This window comes from Anomaloglossus baeobatrachus, chromosome 2, assembly GCF_048569485.1.
Source record: "Anomaloglossus baeobatrachus isolate aAnoBae1 chromosome 2, aAnoBae1.hap1, whole genome shotgun sequence".
In the NCBI taxonomy this organism is placed as follows: Eukaryota; Metazoa; Chordata; class Amphibia; order Anura; family Aromobatidae; genus Anomaloglossus; species Anomaloglossus baeobatrachus.
Window position 1 is genome coordinate 426,937,159 of NC_134354.1, and position 14,244 is coordinate 426,951,402.

The 14,244-nt window shown below is 47.5% G+C and overlaps 1 protein-coding gene across 4 annotated transcripts in view; it reads left to right on the forward strand.

The window, feature by feature from the left end:
• Positions 1-14,244, forward strand: part of CLTC (clathrin heavy chain) — a 105,960-nt gene that overhangs the window by 43,581 nt on the left and 48,135 nt on the right. For 2 of the 4 annotated variants that reach the window (XM_075336225.1, XM_075336226.1), the window contains exons 3-4: positions 2,142-2,171; positions 6,628-6,896. In XM_075336225.1, coding sequence (XP_075192340.1) covers positions 2,142-2,171; positions 6,628-6,896 — 299 coding nt within the window. The remainder of the gene's footprint in view (positions 1-2,141; positions 2,172-6,627; positions 6,897-14,244) is intronic. The other 2 variants (XM_075336227.1, XM_075336228.1) reach the window with 1 other exon arrangement.

The window sequence follows — 14,244 nt, forward strand, 5'->3', positions numbered from 1 at the left end:
CGTCGATAGGGGGTGGCGATGCCGCCCCCCCTGGGGTCAAGCAAAGGTCCCCTGCTGTAAGAAACAGCAGGGGACATCATTTGAAAGCCGTTGCTATGGCCACGGCAATCAAATGAAGTTTAGGCCGTAAAATTACGTCCCTGGTCGTTAAGTCACGTTAAAATAGGACGTAATTTTACGGCCCGCGGTCGTGAAGGGGTTAATTAAACACAGCTGGACTCCAATGAAGGAGTAGAATCATCTCAAGTAGGATCCCCAGGAAATGGACAGCATGTGACTGAAATATGAGTGTCTGAACAAAGGGTCTGAATACTTATGACCATGTGATATTTCAGTTTTTCTGGTTTAATAAATTTGCAAGATTTTGTACATTTGTTTTTTTTTTTCTGACAAGATGGGGAGCAAAGTGTACATTAATGAGAAAAAAAAAAACTTTTTTGAATTTACCAACTGACTGCAATGAAGGAAAGAGTGAAAATTTTTTAAAGGGGTCTGAATACTTTCCGTGCCCACTGTATACCCTAAACTCTTGTTTGCTTTAGCAGCTGCTGCTTGACATTGAGTGCTGCTGCTCAGCTTACTTGGAACCAGAATACCCAAGTCTTTCTCCTGTTCTGTAGTCCCGAGTTTACTTCCATTTAATGTATATGCAGCTATAGGATTACTCCGTCCTAGGTGCATTACTTTACATTTATCAACATTAAATCTCATTTGGCAAGTATCTGCCCATTCTGACATCTTATCCAGATCATTTTGTAATATTGTATCATGATCCGTTTTTAATATTCTGCATAGTTTAGTGTCATCAGCAAAGACTGACACTTTACTATCAATCCCATCCACAAGGTCATTAATAAAGAGATTAAAAAGAATTGGTCCTAGCACAGATCCCTGCGGCACCCCACTGCTGACTATAGCCCAATTAGACTAAAGGTACCGTCACACATAACGAGATCGCCGCTGAGTCACGGTTTCCGTGACACAGTAGTGATCCCATTAGCGATCTTATGTGTGACACCTACCAGCGATCAGGCCCCTGCTGTGAGATCTCTAGTCCTTGCAGAATGGTCCAGGCCATTTTCTTCAAAGGCGATGTCCTGCTGGGCAGGACACATCGCTGTGTTTGACACTGTGTGACAGGGTCACAGTGACTGCTGAGATCATTATACAGGTCGCTTCTGCGACCTGTATTGTTCCTGCATCGTTGGTAAGGTCTGACTGTGTGACATCTCACCTGTGACCTCCCAGTGACTTACCAGTGATCCCTATCAGGTCGCATTGTTTTCAGGATCGCTGGTAAGTCGTTGTGTGTGACTGGGCTTTTAAGTACAATTTACAATGACTGTTTTCTATCTTTTAGCCAATTCCTAACCCATCTGGATATAGTTTACCCCTCGTCCCTGCTTAAAGAGCTGCAAAGTCCAGATAAATTACATCAACTGCATTCCAAACATCCAGATTAGCACTTCCCACCTCATAGAAACCCAACATGTTGGTTAGACACGACTTAACCAGCATGGATTCATGAAAGATATCAGATATATTATTCCCGCTAATATATTGTTGCATGTCATCTCTTAAAATGCCCTCACAAACTTTGCCCACCACTGTCAGGCTTCCCCGATGGTAGTTCCTTCTTACATTTTCTTAAATATCGTTACCACATCAGCAATCCTACAATCTTGAGTCATCAAACCTTTTACAAGAGAGTCTAAGAAGATGAGATACAGCGGTCTGTCAATTACTGAGCTCAGTTCCCTCAATATCCATGGATGAATGCCATCTTGCCTGGGAGATATGTCAATGTTTAATTTGCTCAGACGCAGGTGTACTTCTTCTTGTTAGATTAGTGATATCAAGTAGTGAAGTTTGATTTTTAGCTTTGTTGAATGATCCCTGGAACAGTCAGTTCGTTGGTTAACATGGATGAAAGTGCCTATGTAAGGTGTATAAGCACAGAGTTGCCCAGTATCAGACAGTAAAGTTAACTATACCATGAACCCAAGTAGGGATTTTCAATAAGTGTACCTCTAAGCCATCAGTAAATTGGGTATTTCATATAATGAATGTACAATTAAGTAGGCTTGTATAGACGGCTCTTTTTATAAAGTGATTGCAATCTTTTTAATTCTGTTTTGAAGCAGGCACAGTGGAGAATGCCCAGTCGCAGGGTAAGTATCACCTTGTAGACCTAGATGTACAGTACTAACAATGTATGCTTGCTCAGTAATCCCAATGAAATCTGGCGAGGGTTGTGCTATTCTGGGTATGGAGCGGGGAGAGATTCAGAGTGATTAGCGCAGCATTTATTATCACTTCCCCCTGCTTTCTGGCCTATAAATTGTGTGATCGGCATTTAATTTCTCCTATGAGAGGTGGCTGCTGCTTTCCAGTTTCAGGAAATAAATGTGACTTTCTCTAGTTAGGCATGTCAGAACTACATTTCTCAATAGAGCAAGGTTTTGTAAGTCCTCTCTGCTGTGGCCGAGTGGTGTTGACTAAAGCTGCTCACAGATGTGTGTGCAGTGGCCCCAATTCATCACCGCTTTTACACCAGAATTCTGGCTTAAAAAGCTTTGAAAAGTCGCAAAAATTGGGTGCCACGCAAGGCTGCGCTAAAACTGTGCAACCTTTTGTGGTCTCGTAACATTTTCACTCTGCTCTGACAAGTGGGTGGGATGGCGTATGGCAAAACCTACTCATCAAATTCATGCTGAACAGCATTCCTTACACCACAAATCTTACTCTAGTCCCTGAGTCTTCAGGAATTGAGGCCATCAACTGTAAACGCTAGAGGGAAGTTCGTGCCCTTTGCACATTAGATAGTGGTCTGCAGACAAATCAGCTGACTATCACTTCCGTCTCCCCTCATACACCGCATGCTCGTTTCCGCTAAGCATTCCTGTCTTCTGTAAGCAAGCACTGCTAACAATCTACTTCAGGGGCTGACAAAAATATAAGCAGTTTAAATTCCTATAGCTGGACTTTTTTTTTTTTTTAATCCTCCTGACACCCCCCGCCCCCCTACACATCACACTGTCAACTAATTTGCATGCCATGGGGGACTGTAGGATCTTTAGTGTTCAGCACAGTATGACAGATATTACACCTAGCTGTATCCCCAAGCATCTTACACCAGTGCAAAATGGTACACTGTGTACAAGAAATGAACCTGACTGCAGAAAATGCTATAAAATTTATGATCTGCACAAAATGACTAGTCAAACCAAGCACAAGTGCTCGTGCATCATGGTGAGCCTATGCATGTATGTATGTATGCATGTATGTATGTATGCATGTATGTATGTATGCGCGTATGTATGTATGTGTGTATGTATGTATATATATGTATGTGTATACATGTGTATATATATATGTGTATATATGTATGTATATATGTATGTGTGTATGTGTGTGTGTATGTATGTATGTACATGTGTATATATGTATGTGTATATGTATGTATGTGTGTATGTATATGTATGTATGTATGTATATATATGTATGTATGTATATATGTATATATGTGTGTGTGTGTGTGTATATATATATATATATATATATATATATATATATATATATATATATATATATATATATATATATATATATACATACGATATATACATACGATATATTATATATCGTATGTATATATCGTATGTATATATATATATATATATATATATATTATATATCGTATGTATATATATGTATATGTGTGTTATAAACATTCCCAGTTACTTGTCTTAACTCTATCTCCACCCATACTTCTTTGATTGGCAGCTCAGGCATCATAAAGCCAAAGACGCAAGGAGATAGATGGGGAAACAAGTAGCAGTTAAATGTTTGGCCACATCATGATGCACTAAGCTCCTGTACTTTGTCAGTACAGAATGATCAGAGTCCCTTTAACCATCTTTCCTACTGTGGTTGACGGATCTTATAGGCACGGGTGATGTGAAATGTGACGGATCAACCACTGCTGAGGTGACTGTTTAGGCTAGGATATGTTTCAATGAAACATGTCTGTTCACCTGTTAGGAATGATCGTAGCAGGCTATAGTCCCGTCGTCTTAATGTAACGGTTACCTCTTCCCTTCTTCAGTACAGTTCACAGAATTGTTGGGTAACAATAATAAATCTCTGCCCCCCACAGCCCCTACTCTCATGTACCCAAATCAATAGGATATAGCTGCCTTCATGTGCCACTATGCTAGAAAGTATCAGCATCCCATTGTATTTACCACTTTAGCTAAATGATTTGCATTTTCAATCATTTCCTCGCTTGTTGTTGTCAACATTTGCCTAATGAAAGTGATGGGAACATAGTTTTATGTAAACAAAAGGATACTTCTGATTTCTGATTACCTTTTTCAGTAGTTCCAATTCAGATTAAAGGGGTTGGATAGTGTAATGTGGATAACCCTATTCAGGGGTCCAAACTTTTCTTGTAGTCTTTAGAAGCCATCTAGAGCACTCCCAGCACCAGATTTATGGATTTGGGGAAGGTTGGTGTCGGCCAGACAATATACTCCTGTGATTTGTCTTGCCAGCTTATTCATCAAGCAAGAAACGTGTGCAACTATTTTTAAGTACTTTTTCTAGAAGATCTCTGCTTGCTGCCAGTGAGTGAAAGTGTTAACAATTTACATTCAGATTCTCGAATCAGTCTGAAAATGAGTTTATTACAATGTATTTGCAAAGTCTCCATAAGGAGAATAGTGTTCCCCCGTGGTCCCACAAAGCTTCTAATAGCCAGATCAGACACCCCATACTTTGCACTGGTGAGGGGCAAGCACCCCGAAACAGTGTCTGCAAATTGGGATTCTGATCTGGCATATATATCCTAAGTTATTTGTAAAGGATTGTTAAAAATCCACATTTAACTTTCAGGATCGCTACTTCCAATAGGTGGCGCTGTGCTAGAGTTTGTCTCCTGTCCTGGAGGGAAAATTACAATGTATTTGGCATTTCAGCTTGAAGTCCAGAGCAATAAAGATTTGTGACTGCCTATGAGTGGGAGTATTGTCCACAATGTCACCTTCACAAAGCCATACTTACGGAGGTTATCCACTAATTTTACATTAATGGCCTATTCTTACGCTAGGTCATCAATGTCTGATCGGCTTACACCCCGCACCCCCGCCGACCAGCCGCTTTTATTGGCGGCATCTGAAAATGCTCAGTTCCCGAGCTGTTCAGTCTTCTGATAGCGGCTGCAGCTGGGTGCTGCACATCCGCCACTATTGTTTTAAATGGGAGGCGGATTTGCAGTACCCGGCTATGGCCGCCATCGGTTGACGGGGCATCTCTGGAACTGAGCATTTTCAGCTGCCGCCACAGAGTATAGCTGATCAGCGGGAGTGAGGGGTGTCTGGTCAGACACTGATGACCTCTCCTAAGGATAGGCCAACAATGTAAATAGTGGACAACCTCTACTAAGCTTGAGCCAGGCACATCTGCAAATGAATCCATTTGCTCCACCATATAGAGGATGAATGTAGGAGCACTTGTTATTCACAAGCATAAATCTGCTCTGTAAAACTGCGTGACAAAAATGACCAAATATACGCCTTTAGGACTACCTTTTGTAGTGCGAACTTGTTTTATGCCATGGCTCCCCAGAAACATACCCTTTTACTGTGGCATTGTGAAAATCTGTAAAACTGCCACCATGTGGCTGCAGCATGTGACCCCAGCCCATTGTGGGGCTTCAGGCTTTGTCCATATGGACCTGACCTGCACAACGTATTGTACTGGCCTTGAAGATGAGCCCCCTGATGCACTGTAACAATTCCCCCCCCCCCCCCCAGCTGGGTGAGCAGGACCCGATCAAGACGTCTCCAGCCTCTGGATGTAAATGAGAATGTTTCCACTAAACGGTAACAAGCAGAAATGAAGAAAAAAACTGGGAGTTAAGATGAGGACTAGTGCTCATGGCCATAGAGGGGTTGTCCAGAAACCTCACCGCTCTTGTCTATAGTCTGTCTGGTATCCCATATAAAGTAATTGAGCGGTGCTGTAATACTAGACACTGGTGCCGTTTCTGGGGTTAAAAGCAGACTTTTTTTTAATTAGTCCTGGGTCTCCCCTTTGGCCCTATGCATAAGCAGCACATTTAGCGACAGTAAAAATTGGACAACCCCTTTAAGCTATCTGAAGGTTGAGATAATTGGTTTTACAGTAGATGGCAGTATATTGCTTCTGGAAATTCTTAAAGCAATGCAAATGATTGGTAGACAGTGGGTTAATGCTTGGGGCTTCCGGGGATGAGCCATGCTTGGTTTGCTGGCATGGCAGACAAAGCTGTGTTTCCATACTTTTTTAAATCAAATTGGTTAACTCTTTGTTAAACCAATTTTCAAATGTTTCCTCCAATGCACAGTATTAATGCCTTCTCTGTAGAGGTGTTTCCTTTTCCAATTATCCTGGTGATCTTGTTTTTTACATTTAGATCCTTTTTTGTAGCATTTTTGTTACACATAATGCATCATGATCTACAACCATGTTATTTCTGCATGATGGAAACTGGCATAAAATATTACATCTGACATGGTTGCAGGGGGAGGGAGGGGGGACGAAATGGCTTCATGGAACATAATTTGGACTCGTTTCTGTTTTCAGCTGGGAAAACCCTCCAGATCTTTAACATTGAAATGAAAAGTAAAATGAAGGCTCACACCATGACCGATGATGTCACCTTCTGGAAGTGGATCTCTCTGAACACCGTCGCTTTAGTAACTGATAATGCTGTATATCATTGGAGCATGGAGGGGGAATCACAGCCAGTAAAGATGTTTGATCGGCACTCCAGCCTGGCGGGATGCCAGATCATTAACTACCGAACAGATGCAAAACAGAAGTGGCTGCTGCTGACCGGGATCTCTGCCCAGGTAAGCCACACGAGAGCAGAGGATTTTATTGGTATATACAGTGTTTTATTTCCAAGGGATAGGGCAGGGGTCGGGAACCTTTTTGGCAGAGAGAGCCAGGAATGCCATATATTTTAAAATGTAATTCCATGAGAGCCATACTCACCAGGGGGGAGTGATGGTGCTGCTCAGAAGGTCCCAGGAGGCAGGGTAGGCAATGCTGGGGGCACGTAGACGGATGTCACAGCTCAAGAGGGTCATTGTGTGGAGGGTCGGTGATACTGCCGCAGACTGATAGCGTATCACAGCGGCGGGTGCCATTGATCTGCTGGCGGGCTGTTTTGAATCTCCCGCAGTTGACTAGATTGACATCAAGAAAATGGCCACTGACTGTGTGCAGATAGGCGCGATGGACTTCAAGAAAATGGCCGTGGTGTCTTATCTGTGTGCTCACTGCCTCCGCGGCCACTTTCTTGAAGTCAATCTCGTCAACTGCGGGAGATTCAAAACAGCCCGCCAGCAGATCAATGGTGCTTGTGACCGCGATACCCCACAAGTCCGCATTATCACCGACCCTGCACCAACACTGCCACCCTGGTAAGCCATATGCGGTTTGTAAGGCGCACCCCCATTTTTTCCCCCAGTTTGGGGGTAACAAAAGTGTCTTACAAACTGGAAAATACATATTTTTTTTTTTTTTTTTTCATTAAAGAAATGTCTGCGAGCCAGATGCAGCCATCAAAAAAGCCACATCTGGCTCGCGAGTCATAGCTTCCCGACCCCTGGGCTCGGGGATACATTTCTGATTGCTGGGGCTCTGACTGCTAGACCTCCCACTGGAACCTCACCCTAATTGGGGCAGAAGTGTGCATGCTCGGCCTCTGCTTCATTCATCGTCTATGGGACTGCCTGTACTGTTTTCTTTGTCGCTCCATTGGGAGACCCAGACAATTGGGTGTATAGCTATTGCCTCTGGAGGCCACACAAAGTATTACACTTAAAAGTGTAAGGCCCCTCCCCTTCTGGCTATACACCCCCAGTGGGATCACTGGCTCACCAGTTTTGTGCTTTGTGCGAAGGAGGCAACACATCCACGCATAGCTCCACTTTTTAGTCAGCAGCAGCTGCTGACTATGTCGGATGGAAGAAAAGAGGGCCCATACAGGGCGCCCAGCATGCTCCCTTCTCACCCCACTGTATGTCGGAGGTGTTTGTAAGGTTGAGGTACCCATTGCGGGTACGGCGGCAGGAGCCCACATGCTGATTCCTTCCCCATCCCTTTTTACAGGGCTCTGGGTGAAGTGGGATTTACCGGTCTCCAGGCACTGAGACCGTGCTCCATCTACAGCCCCTGGAGAAGTTGCTGGATGGAGCGGAGTACATCAGGGACATGGCCCTGCTTCCTCAAGGTACTCTGTGTCCCCGTGCATTTGGCGCTCACACCGCAGCATGCTGGGTGTTGTAGTGCGCCGGGGGACATCAGCGCTGCGGCGCCTGTGCCATGGCCTCATTCAGCTTCGCTGAAGCAGGCTCACTTATGGGAATTGGTCGCGCCGGCCGCTGGGACTGCGGCGCGGCTGGCACTTGTAGTGCGCCGGGGACTTCAGCGCGGCCTGCGCTTTTACGGCGGCCGCGCTGATAACTAGAGTCCCCGGCTTTTGCGGCCTGCTTCCGTTCGTTCCCGCCCCCAGACCTGCCAGTCAGGAGAGGGGCGGGACGCTGGCCACTTCTAGGAATCGGTCGCGCTGGCCACTGGCACAGCGGCGCGGCTGGCACTTGTGGTGCGCCGGGGACTTCAGCGCGGCCCGCGCTTTTACGGCGGCCGCGCTGATAACTAGAGTCCCCGGCTTTTGCGGCCTGCTTCCGTTCGTTCCCGCCCCCAGACCTGCCAGTCAGGAGAGGGGCGGGACGCTGGCCACTTCTAGGAATCGGTCGCGCCGGCCGCTGGGACTGCGGCGCGGCTGGCACTTGTGGTGCGCCGGGGACTTCAGCGCGGCCCGCGCTTTTACGGCGGCCGCGCTGTTAACTCGAGTCCCCGGCTTCTGGGCCTAGTCTCCCTTCGTTACCGCCCACAGCCCTGACAGTCAGGGTAGGGGCGTGACGCTGCATAGCACAGCAGCGCTGAGAGCTGGAGTATGTTTTGCATACTCCACCCCTCTCACTGTGTGTACTGTGATTCCGGATTCCCGCACTTTCTCTGGCACGCCCACGGCTTCCTTCTCTACAAGGACGCCGGCAGCCATTAGTGTCAGTTTCTGTACGATACAGAGACAAGTGTGGAAGACCCTGGTATTCTGATAGTCACACAATCGCTGCAACAGGCGTTAAGCAGCACCTGTGGTGCTAACCCCACTAGTGCAGAAGTGCACTTATAGATATGCTTGTACTATATACATTGCACTGTTTGGTCGCACGTTGTATATACCCTCCTGGATTATGCGGAGGAGTTATCAGCATATTCTCTGTGTAAAACAAAGGTGCAGAACCACATGTTTTTCTATACAGCTGGTACAGCATGTACGGCTATACGGCCGGCAGGTTACATAGACTCCCATTGTATGCACTAATGGCCAGGGGATGAGGACGGTGTCTGCAGTATTTACTGACAGTTTTTCTGAGACTATGGCTATGATACTAGAAGCCTAGCAGTCCGGACATGTCTCTCACAATATGGGCACTGTTGAATCATTGATCCATGGCCCCCCTCAGTGTGAATAACTAACAGCTCCGGGAATGTCACACGCATCCCAGAGTCACGGCTCTGCACGGACGTCAGTCCCAGACAGCCTAAGCGGGCTCACTATGAGCGGCCTCGGTTTCATCAGGGTCCTAGCAGAAGGACTCGCTGTGTAATGAGGCGGAAGTAGCGGCTCAGGGTTCTGATCCTGAGACCGCTCTCAATCTGGATACACCTGATCGTGACGCCATAGTAAATAATATTATAGCGTCCATCTATAGAATGTGGGTTATTTCTCACAGCTCCTCCAGTGGAGGAGTCAGCTTCACGTATTTTTCTGGACCACTCTGCCTTCAGAGAGGCAGTCCAGGAACACCACGCTTATCCAGATATGCGCTTTTCCAAACGGCTTAGGATACACGTTATCCCTGTCCCCTGACTTGGTCAAGGACTGGACCCAGTGTCCCAAGCGGCATCCTCCAATCTCCAGGCTTGTAGCTAGATCCATAGTTGCAGTGGGAGATGGAACTGCAAACTCAAAGATGCCACTGACAGACAGATGGATCTCTGGTCGAAAGCCATCTATGAGGCTGTCGGCGCACCGTTGGCTCCGGCATTCTCTCCCTTGGGGCACTCCAAGCTATTTCAGCTTGTCGTACACAGATTGACACGGTTACACGTACATCTGTGCCGCAGGTGGCATCCTTAACCTCTCAAATGTCTGCATTTGTTTCTTACGCGATTCAGGTTGTCCTGGACTCTGCGAACCGTGCGGCGGTAGCCTCCGCTACTCCGTGTTTTTAAGCAGAGCCTGGTCTGCTCGTTAAGTGAATGGAAGGCAGATTCTGCTTCCAAAAAAGGTTGCCTAACCAGTTGCCTTTTTCTGCTGACCGACTGTTTGGTGAGCGTTGGATGTAACCATTAAACAGTCCAGGGGTAAGGATTCATCCTTTCCTCAGCCCGGACACAACAAACCCCAACAGAGCAAGAGGCAGTCGGGGTTTTCGGCCTTTTCGAGGCTCGGGCAGGTCCCATTTTTCCTCGTCCAATGTGGACTCAAAAGGATCAGAGGAGCTAAGATTCTTAGCGGGCTCAGTCACGCCCAAAAAAGCGACAGTCTGAAAACCCGCTTCCAAGGCGGCTTCCTCATGACTTGCGGCCTCGGTCGGTAGCAGGCTCTCCCGCCTTAACGATATTTAGCTGCCATAGGTCAATGACCATTGAGTGTGAGACATTCTGTCTCACGGGTACAGGATAGAGCTCACTTCTCGTCCTCCAACTCGATTCTTCAGAATTTCTCCACCTCCCGGCCGGGCCGCTGCTCTTCTGCAAACAGGGTGCACTCTATAGGCAGAAAGAGTGATGACCCCCGTTCCTCTTCAGGAACAAGGTCACGGTTTTTACCCCAATTTCTTTGCGGTACCTATAACAACGGGCCGTTCCGTCCCGTTCTGGATCTAAAAATGCTCAGCAAGCTCGTGGACACCAGGCGGTTCCGGATGGAATCCCTCCGCCATGTCATCGCCTCAAGGTCCCAAGGATATTTCCTAGCATCATTAGGCATCAAGGATGCTTATCCACACGTGCCGATTGATCCAGAGCACTAGCGTTTCTACGCTTCGTTATAGGAGACGAACACCTTCTGTTCGTAGCTCTACCTTCCGGCTAGCGACAGTCCAACTGGTCTTCGCCAAGGTCAGGGCAGCAGTAGTCACAGTCCTGCACTCTCAGGGTCACTCTGTGGTCCCGTATTTAGACGATCTACTTGTCAAGGCACTCTCTTAGGAAACATGCCAACACTGCCCGAACGTTGCGCTGGAGACTCTCTAGAGTTTTGGGTGGATCATCAACTTTTTAAAGTCAGATCCGACCCCGACCCTATCGATAACATATCTAGGCATAGAGTTTCTTACTCTCTCAGCGATAGTGAAGCTTCCGCTAGACAAACAGCATTCACTACGGGCTGCAAGCTCTTCTTTAAGAACCAGTCGCACACATTGAGACGCCTCATGCACTTCCTACGTAAGATGGTAGCAATGGAGGCAGTTCCTTTCGCGCAGTTTTACTGCGTCCACTACAATGGGACATTCTCCGCCAATGGGACGAGGAGTCGACGTCCCTCAACAGAGTCGTCGTTCTTTCTCAGGCGGCCAAGGAATCTCTACGGTGGTGGCTTCTTCCCACCTCTTGGTCAAAAAGAAGGTCCTTCCTATCCCCATCCTGGGCGATAGTTACGACAGACGCGAGTCTATCAGGGTGGGGAGCAGTTTTTCTCCACTACAGCGCTCAGGGTACGTGGACTCAGCAAGAGTCCACCCTTCAGATCAATGTTCTTGAACACAGAGCAGTGTATCTTGCCCTACAAACCTTCCAACAGCGGCTGGAAAGCAAGCATATCCGACTTCAGTCGGACAGCTCCACAGCGGTGGCATACATCAACCACCAAGGAAGAACGCGCAACCGGCAAGCCTTCCAGGAAGTCCGGCAGGTTCTGATGTGGGTGGAAGACACGGCATCCACCATATCCACAATTCACATCCCAAGTGTGGAAACTAGGAAGCTGACTTCCTAAGTCGCTGAGGTGTGGCCGAAAGAGTATGGTCTCCTCACCCGGACGGGTTTCAGGAGATCTGGCGCCGCTGACAGAGGCCGGACGTCGATCTAATGGCGTCACGGCACAACAACAATGTGCCAGCTTCATGGCACGGTTTCACAATCATCGAGCTCTGGCGGCAAACGCCTTAGTTCAGCATTGGTCGCAGTTCCAGCTACCTTAGGTGCCACCTCTGGCATTGTTGCCCAGAGTACTGCGCTAGATCAAGACCGACTGCGGCCGCGCCATCCTCGTCGCTACAAATTGGCCGAGGATGTTGTGGTACTCGGTTCTGTGGTGCCTCACGGTAGGCTAACCGGGGGCACTACCAGACCAATCAGACTGGCTGTCTCAAGGGCCATTCTTCCATTTGAATTCTACGGCCCTCAACTGGATGGTGTGGCATTGAGTCCTGGAACCTAGTGTCGTCAGGATTACCTCAGGACGTGGTTGCCACCATGAGACATGCTAGCATACCAACGTCCGCCAAGATTGACCACAGGACGTGGAAGATATTCTTATCTCGGTGCTCGGCGCAGGGTGTTTCTCCCTGGCCGGTTGCATCGTCTATGTTTCCTTCCTTCCTGCAATCTAGGTAGGAAAATGGGTTGTCGCTCAGTTCCCTTTAGGGACAAGTCTCAGCGCTATCTGTATTTTTTCAGAAACGACGACTTCCTCAGGTACGCACGTTCCTACGGGGAGTTTGTCTTCTCAGCACTCCGTACAAGCGGCCGTTAGAGCCCTGAGATCTGAACAAGGTTCTAATTGCTCTCCAGATGCCGCCTTTCGAGCCTTTGAAGGATGTCTCCCTTCCCGCTTTTCACGGGAAGTGGCCTTCTAGTAACGGTCTCGTCTCTTAGGAGAGTTTCCGAGCTAGCAACGCTCTCATACAATCTCCCTTCCTGGTCCTTCACCAGGACAGGGTAGTTCTGCGTCCGGTTCCGGAATTTCTCCCTAAGGTGGTATCCCACTTTCATATCAATCAGGATATCACCTCACCTTCTTTGTGTCCTCGTCCAGTCCATCAATTTCAGAAAGATTTGCATCTGTTGGTTCTGGTGAGAGCACTCAGGTTCTACTTCCCGCATGGCGCTCCTGCGCCACCCGGATGCACTCTTTGTCCTTGTCGCTGGTCGGCGTAAACAGTCGCAAGCTTCCAAATCCACCCTTGCTCGGGGGATCGAGGAACCAATTCTTGAAACCTACAGTTCTACTGGGCTTCTGGTTCTCTCAAGGCCGAAGGCCCATTCTACCAGAGCCGTGGGTGCATCCTGGGCATTACGGCACCAGGCTACGGCTCAGCAGGTGTGTCAGGCACCCACCTGGTCGAGTCTACTTACTTTTACCAGGCATTATCAGATGCATACCTACGCTTCGGCAGACGCCAGCCTAGGTAGATAAGTCATTCAGGCGGCGGTTGGCCACCTGTAGGAGAGGGCCGTTTGACGGCCCTATCATGAGGTATTCTTTTACCCACCCAGGGATTGCTTTTGGACATCCCAATTGTCTGGGTCTCCCAATGGAGCGACAAAGAAGAAGGGAATTTTGTTTACTTACCGTAAATTCCTTTTCTTCTAGCTCCAATTGGGAGACCCAGCACCCGCCCTGTTTTCTCTGGGTTTTTCTGTTTTTTCGGGTACACATGTTGTTCATGTGGTATGGTTCAGTTCTCCGATGTTTCCTCGGATTGAATTGGTCTTTAAACCAGTTATTGGCTTTCCTCCTTCTTGCTTTGGCACTAAAACTGGTGAGCCAGTGATCCCACTGGGGGTGTATAGCCAGAAGGGGAGGGGCCTTACACTTTTAAGTGTAATACTTTGTGTGGCCTCCAGAGGCAATAGCTATACACCCAATTGTCTGGGTCTCCCAATTGGAGCTAGAAGAAAAGGAATTTACGGTAAGTAAACAAAATTCCCTTCTTTCCAGCAATCCCTTTACAACTGAATAGAGTGGAGGTTACATCTGCACCTCTTCTCCATTCAAGCCTGGGATGCGTTTGGTTCCAGAGCAACAATCTCCGGATTTTGGGGGTGCCAACTGTTAAACCCCCAGTGATCAGCAAGTTATCCCTTATCCAAAGGGCAGGGTATGAGTTTTTT